The sequence below is a fragment of the Orcinus orca genome, chromosome 9, assembly GCF_937001465.1.
Source record: "Orcinus orca chromosome 9, mOrcOrc1.1, whole genome shotgun sequence".
Lineage (NCBI taxonomy): Eukaryota > Metazoa > Chordata > Mammalia > Artiodactyla > Delphinidae > Orcinus > Orcinus orca.
Window position 1 is genome coordinate 80,011,784 of NC_064567.1, and position 20,420 is coordinate 80,032,203.

The 20,420-nt window shown below is 34.1% G+C and overlaps 1 protein-coding gene across 1 annotated transcript in view; it reads left to right on the top strand.

Annotated features, from left to right (window-relative positions):
* LOC101277958 (protein piccolo) overlaps positions 1 to 20,420 on the top strand; it is a 232,628-nt gene that overhangs the window by 190,595 nt on the left and 21,613 nt on the right. Inside the window, exon 21 of the mRNA XM_049714695.1 lies at positions 2,713 to 2,786. Coding sequence (XP_049570652.1) covers positions 2,713 to 2,786 — 74 coding nt within the window. The remainder of the gene's footprint in view (positions 1 to 2,712; positions 2,787 to 20,420) is intronic.

The following is a 20,420-nucleotide window of genomic DNA, read 5'->3' on the forward strand; positions in this document are numbered from 1 at the left end:
TTTATTTTGTGATTTTCGGGTTACATTTTTCCTACTTAAATTGACTAATTATTGGATTATCTGTCTATTTTTTTTGAGACCTACGCTGTGGATTCAATGGAGTTATTTGTATTTAATCAGTTCTTTTTATATTGACAGTTATTTCTAAAAGGAGTGTGATCTCATTAGTCCGCAGATTCTGATGATCCAATTTAACTGAAGAGAATTTCTACAAATTCATTACACTTCTCTCTCCAAGCTGTGAATATCATATAAATTTGTAAAGGTTTTGCACCACACATCACTTACTATCCTTCCAATTTATCTGTATCTTTCAAAATATATAATCTAACACTGATGATAAAGTTACAACTTTCAGAGCGTAAAATACATTATTTCCTCAATATCTGAATGTCTGAAGTGGAAGTAGATTGTTTTTTTTACATACAAACCACATTTCAATTTTGCTTTTTCCCATTTTCCTGTTTCTCTTGTAAATCAAAAGCTTTTAAAACTGCGTAGGATGCTTTTGTTTTTGCCATATGAGCACAAAGAAAATTCTCTTTTCTAAAGCATTACCGGATATAAGTAAAAAGCAGCATTTGGTGGTTCTTTTCTGTCTCTCTTTGTATCTGACACAGTTTTGCTTGGGCTAGCATAAGTATTCAATAACTATTTGGTGATTGTTTAACAAAGATAAATTATAACCTGTGCAGTCAGAATGTCCTGAGATGAAGATTATTTATTGGGAATTCAGAAAAATTGCCTCCTTTAAGACCCACACAGTTACATTTCCTTTGTACTTCATTTAGCTTCACAGTGCTGCAAGTTTTCTGTATAATCTTAGAAATGCACCTAATACACATTTTGGCTAAATACCAAATGTTAAAATCAGTTTTCATTAGAAGCAAATACTGCAGCTGAATAGCATCATTAAAATATGAAATGTAGCCCTCAAGATCAAATAAAAATTATCAAAAATTTTTTTATTACAATTACTAAAACTTATACTTATTTTGTTAAAGTTTGGCAAAGCATAGGATAGTAATTTTTCAGTACTCTCATCTACTCGATTAGCACTACTAAAACGATCCTCACTTTCAATTGAGTTTGGCTCAGTAACAAGATGTGTTTCGGCCCGCTCTGCTTGTATAGTATACTGCTAAAGGTGAGATTGCTACTAAGTTATTAAGCTTTCTCCATGTCTAATCCTGGCAGACAAAGTTAATTTTTTTAATTTATCAGCTGTTTGTCTTGAATCTCATTGAAGTAATTACACAAATTGAAGTTTTGTGCATTGCTTAATCAAGACTTTTTTGTATATATTCAGATGCAAACTATATATAATTATAGATATAATTTATAACATTTCTTCATGCACTTTATCCTTCACATAGTCACTTAATAAAAATTTGTGTTTAAAACTTTGACCTAGAATTGTGATCTTGGAACAATGTAATGGCTTTCAAGATAAAATGATTTTGAATTTACATCAGTTCCTCTTTCGTTATGTGCAGAACCATTTCAGTAGAATGATGAGAGGAGCTTTAGAGCAGTTTTCAAGTAAGATCTAATTGGAGTCTTAAGCAATAAGTATGGTTACATTTTCAGCTGGTTGGGCAAACTAAATATTTTTTGTGAGAGTAAGAATGAATTGTTAGTAAATACTGCTATGTTTGAATTATTGTCTAGAAAGTCTAGTATCAAGACATTCCTTTGTTCAAGCACCATTTTTAACACTTAAGCATTTTTATTCCATTTTTTTAGAACATCTTATATAACTACATATAAAGGCAACTTCCAAATCTTTTGTACGCCATGTAGCTTTTTCTCTGAAGAAATAAGAAGTGACCTATTATCGTTTGGCTCTTATGTTATCAATATTCTGAACCCACAGTGCTCAGAGTATAATGAATTCTTCATTTGTTTGGCCTTCGAAGACGTTTAAGACTGAAATTAAAAATGGTTTGCAGCCTTTGGCTGAGTTCTAAAGCTGTTATGTACACATCTACCTATTAGTACTTTATATTTATCGAATATTATGATGTTTCAGACACTATGCTAAGCACTTACATACATTTTCCATGTGATTTTCCCATAACCAAATGGTAGCTCATGTTACTATCCTTAAATTACAAAAGAAGAAATAGTCTTCACCAGATTGAAAGATTTACCTTACATGATGTATAGCTTAAAGTAGCAAAGCCAGAAGTAGAAACCAAGCTGTATGACTTCAAAAGCCAATGTGCTACACACAGCTGAAAATACAGGAAGGATCTGAAAGAAATAATAATCCATGTAATTATAATATTATATTTATAAATTATTCAATTCAACATTTCCCTTCTCACCAAAGGATCTATACAACTCCTCATAACAAAGTGTGAATATATAAGAAACCCTTCTCCTTCTTGAGTTAAAAATGGCTGAAAAAAAAAATTCTAAAACAAAATTTGAAGATTTCATGATGGTCATGTCTTTGATAAATGAGTCCATGAATAGGACACTGAATTTTGAGGTTCTATGTTTGGACTCAATAGGAATGATAAACAAATTCTACTTTAAAATTAATATGATATAGAGTGATTTATTGTGTTCGTACAACATTTGCTATTCAAGTAATTTGTTGCAGGTCTGAATATATGATGTCATTCTATTTTTTCAAACTTGGACTCCTCATTTGCATTTAGGATTATAATTGAATATATAAACTTTTATTTCCTTTTTAAACAGAGGAAAGATGGGGCAGAATGGGCAAGAGACTATAAAACAGCCAGGAGTAGGCGTAGGACTAGCAGACACTGAAGGTAAGTTACAGTTTACAATACACTGGATTTTGGTTGTATCTGTATGCTATACTGTTTGCTTTGTTTTTGTTTTAATATGAATGTTAATTTCTAAGTACTAATACCAAAAGCACTAGGAAATAAGTCACCATTATCCATATGATCTATTAAATTAGAATGACTTTGTCACTTCATTTAACATTCATATTTAACATTTAAGCACTTCGGGGTACTACAAATTTTAAAGGGAAAGAAGAATGAGGATTACAGAATGACACTTGAAGACTTTCTCTGGGAAAAAATATCTTGAAATTTAAAAAAATGTTTTTGTTTAAAATACTATACAAATAGAAAATCATGAAACCTCATTTAAGTCAATGGCAAGCCTTAAAAATGTGGAACTAAGAGGAAACTAATGGTGTAAAAATCTTTTTATAGAAAAATAATGACTGAACTAACTTCTAAAGTGAAAACTTAATTTGAAATTAAACTTTGTTTTATTAAATAGTATTATAAATGTATTACAAAATGCAAAAAAAAAAATCCTTTTCTTCCACACATAATCAGTATCTCTAAGGTGCACAATGACTTTTCCTTCGTTTAAAAAATTTTTTCCTAATGTTTTGATAAGATCTGATAGCACTGGTATACATCATGATTTACACTCTCAATAATTTTAACTATTCTAAGTACTTAACACTATTCTAAGTACTTTTCACATATTATCTCATTTAATTCGTACAATTACCTATGAAGGTACCTGGTTTTACATGAAAAGAAACTGAAGTGCAAACATCACACAAGGTAAGAGCAAGTGATTGAATCCATGAAAATGACACCAAATCACACGCTATTAAAAAGAATCATTAATGCCATGGTACCACATGGACATTCGATGAGGAAATAGGAAACCCAGATTTAAGGTTCAAATCTTGTCTTGACTGGTGACCTGATCTTTCTATCTTTAGAAACCTGATCTGAAAAATGCTGGGGCTAAGTGATGCTTAAGTTTCCTAGTGGACTTAAGTAGATATCACATATTTCTGGTTCTACTAAAAATTTTTATTTGAACTCATTCAAAGACTGTGCTTCCTCTACTTGTTGCCATGGTCCCACGGTCCCATCCTCAATCCACCATTCCTTTTACCCATCTTCCTTCTGCATAAACTCATCAACTCTTGTCTATATGTTGATTGCCATCCAAGCTCCCTGGAATTCAGACTCAGATATCCACCAGGCATTTGTGCCCAACCAAGAAAATAGAAACCATATTAAAAAATATACGTATTTTAAAAATAGGACATTTATGGCTGGCAATTATTATATACGTGTGGAAGATGCTGAGAAACCCAGCAGGGGGTACGGAGGTAGCCGAAGAAAGCTACTGTCCCTAAAGGCTGGAGGGCAGGGAGAGCTGAAACCAAGATAAGCCTGTCTGCTGGGATCAGCAGGTGAGGAAGAGACACAACAAAAGATAGAAATATATATTGAGATAGACAAGGATGGGGAGAAATATCCCAGTTTCTCCCTTCCTCCCCTTCTCCAGTCTCTGCCAGGGCCTGGTCAAATCAGCTGGAAGCCAACTAACAGGGGAGGCTGGAAAACATGCTAGGGAGCAGCTCTTCTGAAAGCAGGGCAGAGAAAGACCAAAGATGCATCCAAGGGCACACAGGCATAGGGCTGGTACAGTACTTTACCTGGAAATTCCATAGATGCATCAAACTACATATGCCCTGAATTCAGTTTTCCCTCTTTCTCCTCCTATACTTGTCTATCACTCACAAAATCTGTGCCTATTTATACCGTAATTTTCATCTTGTGTTATTATTGTTCTTTGACTTAAATTTACCTATTTTTATGCCTGTCTCCTTCATAAGGCTGAACAACTCTCAGACCAGAGCTATGATTTATTCATCTTGGTGTCCCAGCACTTAGCAGAAAGCCTTGCCCATAAAGTTGCTTCAAGAATGTTTAAGTGAATGAATAAACAATATAATCTTATATTAAAGTAATGGCCATTGATTTTCATCGGACTCTATACTTCATGTATACAGAGAAGCAATTCATGGGCGCTTTTTCCCAAAAGTTTTAACTACTTAACTTCATCTTTCTCTTAACCTTAAAGTTTATAAATAAAATTATTTTAGTATAGATGTTAACATTTGAAAAGAATAGAAATTGTTCATCCTAATGCTGCCTTCTTATTTCCCATCAGTCCCACACAAAACATGCTTGTTTTCCAAGAAGAAGCCAGTCGTAGGCTACTTTATATTTTATTTAAACTTATGAGTCAATGTGTTTATATTTTAGTGAACTGACCCTTATCAACAGTTAATCTCAGATTAGTTACTGAGCAGAGGGGTGGGAGTTGAGGATGGGAACCATATGGAATATGTAATGTAATGTGAGTCATGCCCTTTGGGCAGCAATATTTTGGACAAATTATTTTTGACTGAGTTACTTATGACATTTTGACGATAAGCAAATTTACAAGTAACACATTTATGTGAAGTTATGAGTAGTTCTATAAGAGATACATAAGAGATTGCTAATAATATGAAAAAGAAAACTGCAATAAATATTAAACCTTTATAGGAAAGTTATACTTCAAAATCCAGCAGGTATACCCTGGACAAGCTACAGGGATATTCTGGCCTCAGAGAAGCTGCCAGTGGGCTAGCAGTGCCCTGGCCGTAGCAGGGTCCCTGCCCCCACATGAACACTAGCATACCACAGAGAGGGGTATCTCAGTTAGGCCTAGCCACGTGCCAGAGTTAGAAAGCATCCATGTCTAACAACAAACAAAGAAGTACTATGTGAAGTACTGTGATGATTAAAGTCCCAAGTGAAGAAATTTTACTTAGATACCAAGTAAATATACATTATGCTTGTAGGAGCTTTAAAATGGAACACAAAATTTCTCCATTTATTTAGTCAAGTCTTCAAAATCTATGAAAAAATTCATTTTCACATTTCTTTGCTTTTCTGTATTATTTTTCACAGGGTGTAGTGTGTACACTTAGAATTAATGCACTAGAAAGTCCCCTCCTTTGAAATAGTATAACAAAAACACAAAACAAATTGGTACTGATCATATCAAAGGAAATAGCTAAATAAGGAGACAAAACACTTGGTATAGATTCATTTTATAAATCATTTCATTAAGACCTTTTCACTATGCTCTTCATGTAATAAAATTTTCATATCATTAGTAAATTTTAAAAAGAAATCTAAAATAATATTTCAACATAGTTTTCTTTTAAACTATGGTCAGACAACAATATTTACTGAGCAAATACTATGTGCCAAGTACTGTGCTACATACAATGATTAAGACAGACTGCCCTCATGGAGCTTACAATCTAGCAAGAAGAGTAAATGTTAAACATTTATTACAAGTGTGATAAAGAAGATGTGGCACATTATACAATGGAATATTACTCAGCCATAAAAAGGAACAAAACTGAGTTATTTGTAATGAGGTGGATGGACCTAGAGTCTGTCATACAGAGTGAAGTAAGTCAGAAAGAGAAAAACAAATACCATATGCTAACGCATATATATGGAATCTAAAAAAAACGGTACTGATGAACATAGTGGCAGGGCAGGAATAAAGACGCAGACGTAGAGGACGGACTTGAGGACACAGGGGTGGGGGAAAGGGAAGCTGGGATGAAGTGAGAGAGTAGCACTGACATATATACACTACCAGATTTAAAATGGATGGCTAGTGGGAAGCTGCTGCATAGCACAGGGAGATCAGCTTGGTGCTTTGTGTCCACCTAGAGGGGTGGGATAAGGAGGGTGGGAGGGAGGCTCACGAGGGAGGGGATATGGGGATATATGTATACATATAGCTGATTCACTTTGTTGTACAGCAGAAACTAACACACCATTGTAAACTAATTATATTCCAATAAAGATATTAAAAAAAAAACCTTTATGAACAATTTTACATTAAGAAGAATATATAGGCAGAGGTTGGGGAGAAAATTATCGAATCAGACAGAAATTTATTTGTTCTAAGCAGATAACAAGAAGATACCAATTTAAAGTGTAAGATTTTGTTTTGTCCCCATAGAAATATGGACTTAACCTTGTGTTGGACTTGAGGTATATGTATGATGTAAATTTTGTCGGGTTTTTTTTTTTCTTTTTTTTTTTTTTTGCGGTACGCGGGCCTCTCACTGTTGTGGCCTCTCCCGTTGCGGAGCACAGGCTCCAGACGCGCAGGCTCAGCGGCCATGGCTCACGGGCCCAGCCGCTCCGCGGCATGTGGGATCTTCCCGGACCGGGGCACAAACCCGTGTCCCCTGCATCGGCAGGCAGACTCTAAACCACTGCGCCACCAGGGAAGCACGACATGGTATATCTTTATACGCCAGTGTGCACATGACAATTTTTATATGTATGATATTAGACAAGTTACTCATATTCTCTAATCTCTGATTCCTAATCTACAAAAGTAAGAATAACAGTAGTATTTTACCTTATCAGTGTATTGCAAGGATTGATGGAAATAACGAGTGTAAGGCGCTTGGCACTGTGGCTGGCACGTAGTCAATAAATGCTAGCGGTCATTGTCCCAGTCATCGCCTATATCATGTAAGTGAATACTTCTGACCTGATTTTCCCCAAGACTTTTAAACTCACGTTTTCTAAAATGGTTTCTTTTTCTGCCTTTGGCATTCCACCAGAAAAGATGTTTTCAAGGTCCTACATTTTCCAGTTTGTTTTGAAAAGATGATACATATATTTATTACAGTATTTCAAACTACTCTTCTTCCCAGAATAAATCTGATGTGATCCCTTGTATAGTAATGTCTCCCCTCTATGAAGGATGTCTTTTCTAGACCTTATTATGCTTTACTAAATGGCCTGAGTTTAAAATTCAGTGCTACTGATTTCTAGTCCTGGATTACTGACTGGGAATTTAACATTGAAAGCATATCCTAAAAATTGTCTATTATTAAAACAAAAAATAATTCTGAGTCTTTACTGTGAGACAGATGCATCACTGGAGGTTATTAATTGACCACTAAAAATGAATTAAATGAATTAAATTTCTGGAATAGATCTTGACTGTTTCTTAGCCTTAAGCACTCATCAAAGAATTGACATTTGTTAAATTTAAGCCCAGAATATTTTAGACTTTCAGGGATTCATATCTCTAATGGCAGTTTTTAATATTTTTTGAAAATGTCTTCTTTGCCTAGAAGTCCCCAAACTGCTTGCGTTGGGAGTTGGTGCTCTGATTTATTTATGGGAGAGGGGCTTTTGAATCAAGATAAGGACATTAAAACATAGCAAAGGGTAGTGAATGAATATAAACTAAGAATATTCTCTTAGCATAGTTGTAGAAAATTAACAAAACAAGACATATAAATATTACAGATATATAGTTTTACTTTGTTCTAAATGCCTTTACATTATCCGGTTCATTGTCACAAAACAGTAGGGGATATAGACATAGAATAATGATTTCGATTTTAAAGTTATGGAAACAGAGACATAGAACAATGACACCATTCACCCAGAGTCAACTAATTAAACAGTGTGGGTTAAAATCTACAGATATATAATCTAATATCAACTGACTCTTGCCTATTGTACTTTCCAAGATTTTTTAACATTAATGGTTACAGTGCTATTGCATGAAAAATAAATTTATAAAACTAGCTGCAACTATTCGAAAGAAAACTAACATTGTTGATGATTATGGCCAGTTAACTGAGATTAATATCAATTACATTATAGGTACTATGTAGCTTATAAAACCATTTTAAATCTTGTTCTATCTGATATTAAAAATGTCCATAAAATTACTGTATTCAAAACAGCAAGAGATATAAAGAAGATTCCGATATTCCCATAAACCTAATTAAAATACATTACATACAAAGGAGGAAGGTAAGAATCCATACGATGTCTCAACAGCAATAATAGACACGTAGAAGAGGGTCATGGGTAATGCCCTTGAAATTCCAAGTGGAAGAGAGTATAAACTAAAATTCTATCCACAAACTATCCATTAAGTATAAGGGTTGAATAAAATCATTTTGGGATGTCTAGTTCTCAAAAAATTTTAGGTCTCCATGCTACCTATCTGGAAGTTACTTGAGGGTATGTTCTACCAACATAGAGAATAAACCACACTCAAACTCACACTGACCCCTCCCCCCCCCCCCCCCCCGCACACACACACAACTTGAGAGCCAAGAGACAAGAAGGGTAGAGAAAAGAAGAGTGGGGACGTCAATGGTGAAATGAGGAGATTCTAAAGACAGTAGTCATGCAGCAGGCAGAGAGAACACGTGGGAAAATCTGAGCAGATATGGTGAGTTCTAGCTGCAAGTGGATGACGAGTGAGGTGTTAGTGTGGGAAGGAAAAGAGGAATTGACAGGCGTCAGTATCTAGCCAAGTGTAAAATGGTCTTCAGAGGGGTTGAGTACTCTTGGAAATTTTGGGAACAGTTAGGAATAGGTACATAGAAAGCAAAGCAAATTGTAAAACAGAGTAATTAATAACTTGAGGATAAAACACAAAAGAAATCTTTGAGAACTCCATGAAATACCCAATGGTCTCAGAAGTGAACAATATTAGTCACATTAATGTAAATTCCAAACATTAGTTTAATCAAGATTGTGACATAACTATATGTCAAGGTGGAGGAAGGCTAACTCTTCATCTACCAGAATTTAAATATCAATAAATTAATGAAGGCAATACAAAATTATTCTGAGAAATATGAATATAAAGAACCAAAGAAACATATAAAAAGACTTGACGGTAGATTTTTCTTGGCAATTTTATTAAGGGTTTGGGGAAATGAAGAGTTGGGCCAAGGGAGAATTGATATTTGAAAAAGAAGTCATAAAATTATGTTAAATGATTCAACCTTTTGATATATGAGGAAATAAAAAATGAGGGATAATGATCAGTGTTAACAAGTATGAGAAAAAAAGTGGCAGTTTGTAATAAATAATTTCCTATTATTACCCTAAATGATTATGAATATCCATTCTCTTAAAGCTTTTTAAGTAATAGTTATTGCAACTAAGTACTCTGTTTAACATACTCATTAAAGATATTCTGATAGCACCAATGCTATACACAGGGAGCTTTTTCACTTTTAAGAAATTTAACTGTAACCAATAACAATAAAATACAAAATCTCTGGGGAAAAAATGCTGTAGAATTCAAACTACCAAGTAGTTTTAACCTTTCTTTCACTTCAATCAAAAGTGAAAATGAATTTTCTAAATGCCCAGCAAGAAATAAATTTCAGAATTTTGGAAAATGCAAAATTCATTGAAGATAATTCATTTTTCTACCATTTAGTTTATTAGTTACTTTCTCTAACTGAAACATTCTGATTTATCCAGAAAGTCATTTGGAAATTTATATAACTTTCTACGTTTAAGTAAAAAAGAGTAGAACTGACCAAAAAAACCCCACAAAAACAGCACATTTCACAAAAGTAGCCCTTGCTCAACCAAGTAACACTTTCCCTAAAGGAACCAATTTTACAGGTAAGAAAGTAACCCAGACATGAGATAATACACTCTGAGGAAAGTCCACACTGCTTTATTAAGTGACTGCTGGTCTCTAAAAAAATCAATATATTCTACTGTTTGCTTTGCGACAATACAATTGTAGAAAAGAAGCATTTGCCTGTTTAAATGTTTTATTTTAAAAATATGCTTTGCTATCTACTCAAGTCATCTTTTGCATCTGAGTATTTTCCTGCACCAAGCAAATGCAGTTTTAGACTGTTATCACAGAAGATGCTTCTTATCCATTAAATAACATACCACTGTGATTCCTGTAATTTACATAACCCTCTGGCTCACAGACAACTATCACTGGTGTATGAAATACTAAGTAGCAGTAACAGGGCTTTACCTTACATATTTTATTGTGACACTGTTGCTATTGAATAAATAAATACATATACATATTATCCATTCTACTTGATGACTCATACTCTCAAAAAACCCAGCACATCCTCCTTAACAGCAATAACCACGGCAACATTACAACTGATAATTATTTGCTAAACATTTTGCTGGGATCTTTAAAAATTTGGCAGCTCCATTCTCACAATAACCCTCTAAAATAGATATTATAATATTTATGATATTCCCAATGTCTAACACTGAGACTTCTACAAAATTACCCACACAATAAATATTTTTTGAATCAAGGCATTAAGACTCCAAGAGACTAAAGGATAAATCAAGCCTAGTAATACACCTGTGAAATTGAAGTGACTATTTACGCAAAAAATATTTCGTAAGATGCTATGGAAAATCCGAACGAACTTTTTGGCCAACCCAAATGTATCAGATTTTAGTGTAGTTTTGTTTTGTAGGGAGTTTTTAAATTACAGATTCTATTTCTCTTCTAGGCTGTATGTTTCTAGAAACTTGTCCATTTCTTCTAGGTTGTCAAATTTGTTGGCATATAATTTGTCATAATCAAGAAAGAGATTTATAGCACAATATTATTTCCATTAAAAATAAATAAATACAAAGTAATACTAGATTTTTTATAACTACCTCATTATGTAAATATTTACATAAACAAATAATATGGAAGTTGGATTGAAAGGATTGTAGTAAATATACAAGATTGGGTGGCTGCTGTTGGGAGGGTGATGAGTTGAAGTTATTGGGATGAAAGGGAAAACTATAAAGATAATTAAATACTATACAAAGAAGGATCCTGGCAGAGACAATGCTGATTGAGTGCTTGTGGGCTATGAATTGAGGAGTGTGAGCAGCTCAATTCTGGGCACCTGCAGTTTAAAAAAAAGTTGGGAATAGTGTTTTCTGGGAAAGCTTCACTGAGAGACAGTTGTGTCAACACTGGAGGAGATGAAAGAGAGCCATGCGGATACCTGGGGGGAGAATTGTCCAGGCAGAACAAAATGTTTTTAAGGAGAAATGAGCCCCACACATCCAATGAAAAGGGAGCTAGTGTGGCAAGGAAGAGCAGAGGTGAGGAGGTCAGAGGAGGAACAGGAGCCTAGGAGAACACAGCATGAACTTTGCCTCCTATTGAAAGTGGTGTGGAACATTGTTGGAGGGTTTTGAGCCAAGGAATGCAACAGTCTGACTTAAGTTTTAAAAGATTCATCCCAACTACTCTTTTGAGACTATTCTGCAGGGAAGAAAAGCAGAAGAAGGAAGAACTGTTGGGTATTTATTGCACTTATCCAGGGAACAGATGATGATGTCTCAGACCAGGTTTATGGTCCAGTGTAGTGAGAAGTGCTTAGATGATACATATATACATAGTAATAGTATTAAAATATAATCATCAAATTAATAATGATTACTTTGGGGATGTGGGAAAAGGACACAATTGGGGAAGGGTTCCATAATTGGCTTCATCTGAATTTATGTTTTATTTCTTAAGCTGACCTGTCATTACATGAGTGCTTACTACATATTATTTATACTCCATTAAACCTACCTAAAGTATTTTAAATTTTTAGAAAACAATATTGAGTAATTTTGACATTTATTTGTTCATTACATCCAGGGTGCAATTTTTTAACATGATATTTCCTCAACTATACCTATATAAGGCAGTATCTTTCACTGTTGAGAGACAGGTAACAACACAAACTAACTTAAAAGAAAAGAATGTTTATAGGTTGCTATAATTGAGAAGTTGATAGCTGGAAATAGCCTCAGGAAATACCAGCCTCCAGCCTGTTCTAGATTCTCAACTCTTTTCTCAGTTTTCCCTGCAAGTTAACCTTGTACTCAGGCTGTTCCATGAGGCTGGGGACAGAGCGCCCAGCTGTTCTGGGACCCACTTTTAAGCTCTTAACTGAAGGGAAAGAGAGAATATGTCTCAAATATCCTAAGTGAAGCACTCTACTTTTTCCTACGTGGCTCAGATGCCCACCTCTGGAACAATCATTCTGGCAAAGAAAATGAAATATGGTGGTTTTCAACCTAACAGACTCATTTGGATTTGGGGGCAGACCTTCCCAGTGTAGTGGTAGAAGAAGACAAGGGATACTGGAAAGATAAAATAAGAGATTTATGTTAGAATATATCTGCGTATACTTTCAAACATGTACTGAAATCCATGAATCTGAATGGAGCAGTCAGGGATATGGCAAAACAAACACACACAAAAACCTCTTAAATAGATGCTAGAAAATTTTCTACTAAGTATTAAAGGGAATTTTTTTTAAATAGATAAAGAATGTATCTAATAAGAATAATAATAAAAATAAGTATCGTAACTACTTATTACATAGAAACGGTAGAACAGTTTTGCTTGGAATGAAATACAGAACAGAGGGCTAGAATAAATTTCTGAAATGTGTTTTGATATTCTATAATAACGTGAAAAAAGTTTCAAAATTCATCAAGTATTAATGGATAATTCATTTAGCGTATCATTTCCAATGTGGCATGGGGACTATTTCCAGAAATTCAACATTTTACTCTTTTTTATTTCGGCTTCTTCTGGCTAAACATATATCACCACAATAGATTTACAATCTTGGATGCACTACTGCATTATCAGTCCTCTTAAAACTGACATAGGGCTTCCCTGGTGGTGCAGTGGTTAAGAATCCGCCTGCCAATGCAGGTGACATGGGTTCGAGCCCTGGTCTGGGAATATCCCACATGCGACGGAGCAACTAAGCTCGTGCGCCACAACTACTGAGCCTGTGCTCTAGAGCCTGCGAGCCACAGCTACTGAGCCCATGTGCCACAACTACTGAAACCATGCTCCGCAACAAGAGAAGCCACTGCAATAAGAAGCCTGCACACTGCAACAAAAAGTAGCCCCCACTCGCCGCAACTAGAGAAAACCTGCGTGCAGCAACGAAGACCCAATGCAGCCAAAAATAAATAAAAGTAAAATAAATCAATTTATTTTGAAATAGATAATATTATTTGGGTAAATTTCAATTAAAAATTTACAGGTCATTGCCTTTCTTTTCAAAGCACTGATTATTTAATTTTTAAAATATTTATTGGTGTTTTGATTATTTAAAAATAATTTACTCTTCTTTTTCAGAAAACTTACTCATGTCAATCCACTATTGATGAAGCATTTTTATGTGAGTCTGATTTCAAGGATTATTTTACTGTGAGCTAAAGTGACATGCCGATCTTTGCAATACCTAGTAGTATATTCTCAATATACTTTGGCCAATCTAAAATTATGGTTCATCCATTTCCTATAATTTCAACCTTTAAAAAAGAAACGAAAGAAAGTCTAATTTACTAATTTGGGGGATAATAATGCCAAGTGCTTTTGTACCAGATACTATCTTTGTCATTTGAGGAAAATGATTGACTTATGAGGACTTAAAAGAGAGCTAATATTAACTACTTATTCAGAGTATCACTGTGTAAACTGAGTATAGAGAGAATATAGGAGGCTTTTATTTTGCTGTTGAAGCGCTTGGGGAAATGATAGCTATTTTTGATTAGAAAAGGGCTTAGCTTCAGTCAATCAGAAATAGTAAAATTGGTAGCAGGTTTTCAGAAGTGGTGGCAAGCAGTAGCAATTAGTCCATAGAACATTCTATTTTTTGTTCTTTGAAGGTAGGTTACTAAATTCTCTACTTAATAATTTCAACTTTAATAGTAATTGTGTTTTGTATTTATCAGGAGTATCGATGATCTTGCATGCTTCATTTACTAGGAAGCCTGAGGTCAGTGCTGCTCATGTATGTAAGATGAGCAAAGCCCAGTTCCAGGAGGCACTGTTCACCTAAACCAATTAGTGATTGGTACACTCTGGAGGTATCAGTGTGAAGTTCCTGCCAGAAGGATAGGGTACAATATACTGCCTGGACTTGGGGATCAAAATGATTTGGGGTTTATAAAAATTGGATAATAAGAAATGATTTCCATTATAGTAAAGAGGAAATGTAAATAACTTAAATCTGTCAAGAGCTTAAACATGCTGAGCACTATGTTAGCTAACTTGATTTTTGTGAGAACCCTGTGGTGTAAAATCCTTTTCTCTCTGACCCATATTATTGTGTCTGGAAGGTAGACGAGATGCCTGGATATGTAGCATGCATCTTGCAACCATTAGACAAAAAGGGCAAAAAAAACAAGTACTAAAAATGACACAGTAGAAAGAAAGAAAGAACTTGGGTGCCTGCCTCATTACTGAAATGACAAACCTGTGCTAATCTCTGGATTTCTTTTATATTAAGAAATGAATCCCTATTTGTTTAATCATTCTAAGTAAGTTTTTCTGTTACTTACAGATGAAAGCATTCCTTAAGGAGGCAGAAGGAAAACAATAGAGAAAAGTGCAGTTTTAAAACAAAGGAGTTAAACAGAAAGTAAAATTAATTCCAAATTACTTCTAACTTGTTGATGTATTAAAATCACCTAATGAAAGAGAAATTCCATCCAAGTAGTTAAACACATCTAGCTGCCTGCTATTTACAGAAAATCTACCTAAAGTAAAAGTCTCACAGATGAGTTGAAAATAAAAGAAGTGGAAATATACACATCACACAATTATTATTCAAAATAAAGCTGGTGAAATGGTATCAGAGTCAGAAAAAATAAAAAAATCAAGGCAGGAAATAATAGCCTTCTTATGTCACCTATAATGACCACTTCAAAAACATTATTTAAAAAGAGAAACTCTTCACAGTAGAGATAAAGTCTAAGATTCCAGGAGATAAATCTAACAAAATACTCACACTTTTATGAGAAAATTGCAAAATACTGTTGAAATTCAAAAAAGAAGGCTTGAATGAATAGGCATATAGAGCATGTCGTAAAGATTAATATCATAAAGATTGCAATTGTTTCCCACTTAATATGGGAATACCATGAAAGTTCAATTAAATAACTAAAAGTTTGTAGAGGAATTTTGAAAGCTGACCCTGAAATTTATATAAAGGAAGTAAAGGCTAGGAAATTTTGAATAAAAATGATAAAGTAGGGTTATTCCTAGTTATCAAGATTAATTAGAGAGTTATAATATACAAAATACTGTGGTACAGCACATGTATTATCTAGTAGAACAATGAAACAGAGCAGATGGACCAGAAAATATTTTCCTGTATATGAAACCTTAATTTATAACAAAACTTGCATTGCAAATAAAGAAATGATTAAAGAAAATTTGGCTGCCTGCAAAGAAAAATAAATTCCTACTACCTCACACTGTAAAAAAGCAATAAAGAGTAACTGAGGATGTTTTGAGTATCTAAAGAGAAAAACTTTTAGAAGAAAATAGAGACTTTCTTCCTAATGGCAAAATATGAAAGAACTGTTAAAAAACAAACAAAAAAACAAAACTATTTAAACACAAAACCAAAACTGTAGTGTAAAAAACTAACAAATTTGACCACATTGCAATTAAAATAAAACTTTTGTTCAAAAAATTATAACATAAACAAAAACAATATGAAGACTGAAAGTAGATATTTGTTATGCATATAAAAGAAATGGATCAGGATTCAGTATGTGTGTGTATGTATATATTATTTTTCTAAAAGTCCTTTAAAAAAATTCAGAATTTGCAGAAGTGTGACAAAATTATTATAGTGCTGATAGAAAAGCAGCACATAAATTGTTAGTATAAACTGTTTCGAGACTAATTTGACAGTAACAACTAAATTTGAAAATTTGCATTATGTTTGATTAATCATTGGCTAATGATTCCAACATATCCTAAATATTCTACTATATTCTAGCTAAATTCTTTTATCCATGTGTGAAGAGTTGTGTAAAAAATGTTTATTTTAGCTTTGTTTATAATAATGTAAATTGGAAAACTATATTTATGACAGATTAATACATAATTTTAATATATTCACTAATATAATAAATTAAACTACATGGATGAAGAAAAATCATTTGATTTACATTAAACATCTGTTTTTGATGACAGTTCCTAGCAAATTAGGAAAGGTAGGGCCTTTCCTTAATTTTGTAAAGATTATGTTAAAAATTATTTTATTTATAGGTGAAATTTTGGCACATGCCTTTTAAGATCAGGATTGACAAGGATGTCTACTATTAATATGTGACATAGCATTGGTCTCGGTTAATATATAGGGAAAGAAAATTGAGTAAGAGGTACGGTGATTGGAAGGGAAAGAATAAAACAAATTATTTGTATACAATTTGAATATGTATGCAGAAAATCTGATGGAATCAACAGATAAATGTTAGAACTAATAAGAATTACTCTAGATCACCAATAATTAATCATAAATACACAATAGCAACAAAGCAACAAAAATAATAATATCACTCATAATATCAAAACTAAACAGTATCTTAGGTTTAACTTGTACAATAACCAAGATATCCATGGCAACTTTTAGACTCTATTAAAGGGCATGAAAGGAAATCTGAATAAATGTAGAATCATTCTGTGCTTTGTAGTGAAACAATTTAAATATAAAAATGTAAATCTAATAAAATTCTGATTAAATTACCAGCTAGATATTTTTGAGGAACTCAATATAATTATTCGAACATTCGTATGAAATAATAGAGAACTTTCAACATCCAAGTCAACTTTGAAAAGGAGCAAAGGAAGTTTTGGTGTTCATTATTGTTGCTCACTAATTATTTCTGTTTCTCTGACTCCCAGACTGTTTGGCTCCTTTGTGACACAGTTGACCCTTTGACTAGTTCTAGCCAATGAGTCATGGATGGTCAAGATGTGTGCCATTTTTGGACTGAACATTTAACTGCTGATAGAGACTTGTAGAGTTCTCTTTTCTTCCAGACATGGCAGTCAGCAAGGGGGAAAATTGTGACTCCCCATCAGCCTGAGATGGTGTGACTAAAAAGAGCAGAGACCCTGCCAACCTTTATTGGATATGTACAGTGAGAGAGAATAAAATCTTGCAGTTTTTTTAAATTAAATTTTTTTAATTGATGTATTGTTGATTTACAGTGTTTTAGTTTCAGGTGTATAGCAAACTGAATATATGTACATATATATATATATATATATGTGCTTTTTCAGATTTTTTTCCATGATAGGTTATCACAAGATATTGAATATAGTTCCCTGTGCTATACAGTACATCCTTGTTGGTTATCTATTTTATATATAGTAGTTTGTATCTGTTAATCCCAAACTCCTAATTTATCCCTTCCCCTATCCCTTTCCTCTTTGGTAACCATAAGTTTGTTTTCTATGTCTGTGAGTCTTTTTCTGTTTTGTAAATAAGTTCATTTGTTTTTTGTTTTTTGTTTTTTTTTTTTAGATTCCACATGTAAGTGATATTATATGATATTTGTCTTCCTCTGACTTACTTCACTTAGTATGATAATCTCTTTTGGTAGTGTTTCTTACTACAGCAGAATCTAATCTATCCTGATTGAAACAAGGGTGAGGTTACCCTGCAAGGTGTTAAAGCATAAAGACAAAAGAGCCTGGTACCTGTGCAAGATGAAAGGAACAATGACATAGAATACAAAGCATAGATATAGACCCAGGAATATATGGGAACTCAAAGTGGCACCACAAATCAAAGGGGACTGTTTCATAGATGGAATTGGGAGAATGTCTCCCTATAGAGAAAAAGCAAACAAACAAAACAAAACAAACCCTGGATTACTGTCTGACTTTATATGCAACAGGGGATGTCCTGCGAAGCCCTAGTGGGAAGCAGGTAACACATTCAAAGGGGAAGTATAAAAGAATTTAATGACCATTTACAAGGTGGGGAAGGTTAAAGGAACTAACAAGGAAAGGTGATGCGTATTAAGGACCAGCCACAACAAAAAGCCATTCCTACCCTGGGTCTAATGAAGCATGGGGAGGGAAGCTATTGCCAGAACCCAGCAAGATATACAGCCACGGTACAGGAGATCGCAGACAGGAGTGGTAGCCTTTGTAACAAGGCACGGCCACTGCAAAACTAGCTGACAAAGAGGATGGAGACAAAGAAGACAAAAAATAGCCCAGCCTCTCTGCTCCTACCCTCACATCTCCTTCTGGCTCTTCATTTCTAAAACCCCACAGAAGTCATATAAGGTAAGGACACCCCGGTGATGAAGTGCAAGCGAGTGTTCTTCTTGGGGCAAAGCAGGTAAGACTGATGAAGAGGGGAACTGGAATGGCAAATATATACACATACAGTCCAAGTGGACTGAGAATACAAGACTGAGGTAGAATTATAGTGTGCTCTTTTATCTAGCATGGCAGTTGAGGACAAGGAAGACAAAGTGATTGCTGCAAAAATTGTATTGAGGAATTGAGGAATGGTTTTATAGAATGGAACAAATATTGCATTAGTAGTAAGTGAAAAACTGGAGAATTGGTTACAACTGAGAGGAGGATCAAAAGTACTGTACGTTAAGAGTGGTAGAATTAATCTAAACACAAAGAAATCAAAATGATATAAGTAACCTAGTGGGCCAATGGAAACATATGACTCTCATAATCTATTTAACCCTCATTCAGGTGGTTTTCTCAGGTTTATTCAGAGGTTACCTGACTGCCTGATCACAAGAAACTGGGGATTGTTCTACAGTGGATCGGTAGCTTCACTCTTACAGAGACAAACTTTTTTATTTTTCACAAGAACTTCTAGTTTCCCTAATATTATACTCTTACCTGATTTTATTTTCTAAAATCATTACATGACGATGCTAAGGTTTCTCTGTAAAAAGAGAATATGTGTAGACCCATCACTTCTCCTGGGTGGGTAATCTTCCTGGTTTTAGACCAGAGGTCAAGAAGTTTAGATGGGAGGTCTAGTCAATGCCTTGTGAACTCAGGAAACTAGCCTTGTTTCTTAAACTTGACGCTTCTCTGGAAAAGAACATTACTGCCCTCTTGTTATATCATACCAGCTCTCCCATTTCAGTCATTTTAGGATTTGTTTTCCTGACACATCTGAGGGGTATTTCATAACTGCACATGTTTAAAATGTAATGTCCTTTTAGGTTTTCAATTTTTATTCTCTAACAGCGGATGTTGTTTTGTTTTTGTGAGGATTTGGGGGGTTTTTTTTAGGTCTCATACAAGATAATGGATGGGAGGCTTTAATTAAAAGTTTTTTTTTAAAGAGCTCTGGTTATTTTCAGTCACAGCAAAATGAATGCTAAGAATCATGTACCAAAAGGACAAAAGATGCCAAAAACACTGAAGGTCAATCAGAAAAATCTATTTTTTCCTTCTAAAATGATGTTCTTTCTGGCTTTGTCTCAGAAAGAAAGGCTTTCTTTATGTAAAAAGAGATAGAGAATGTTCAGGCCTGGCCTACTTTCACAAAACTCTTAAGTCATATTAGACCCAAATGCCTGCCTTATTGTATAAAATATCTCCTTGAATCTGGGTTATTTCAAATAAGGGCCTTAATGAAAGCTTATAGAACTCTTTTGCCTTGCAAAAAAAACTTAATGAAAACATAACAAAATGCCTCCTCCTTCGGCTCCATTCAGCCCTGAGACATGACCATGTATTAGGATGTCTCCCCATGGCTTTGAATAACAGAGGCTTGTATATGCACGTAAACAGAGAATGCAATTAATAAACTGACAAAAAAGCATTTATTTGGGGGTGAAAACCATAGGTTTGAAAAAAGATTCCAAAATATCTCCAGATCTATGGTCTCAGCTTAGTTTAATGGGAAGAGCATGGGCTTTTAAGTCAAGCCTTATCAA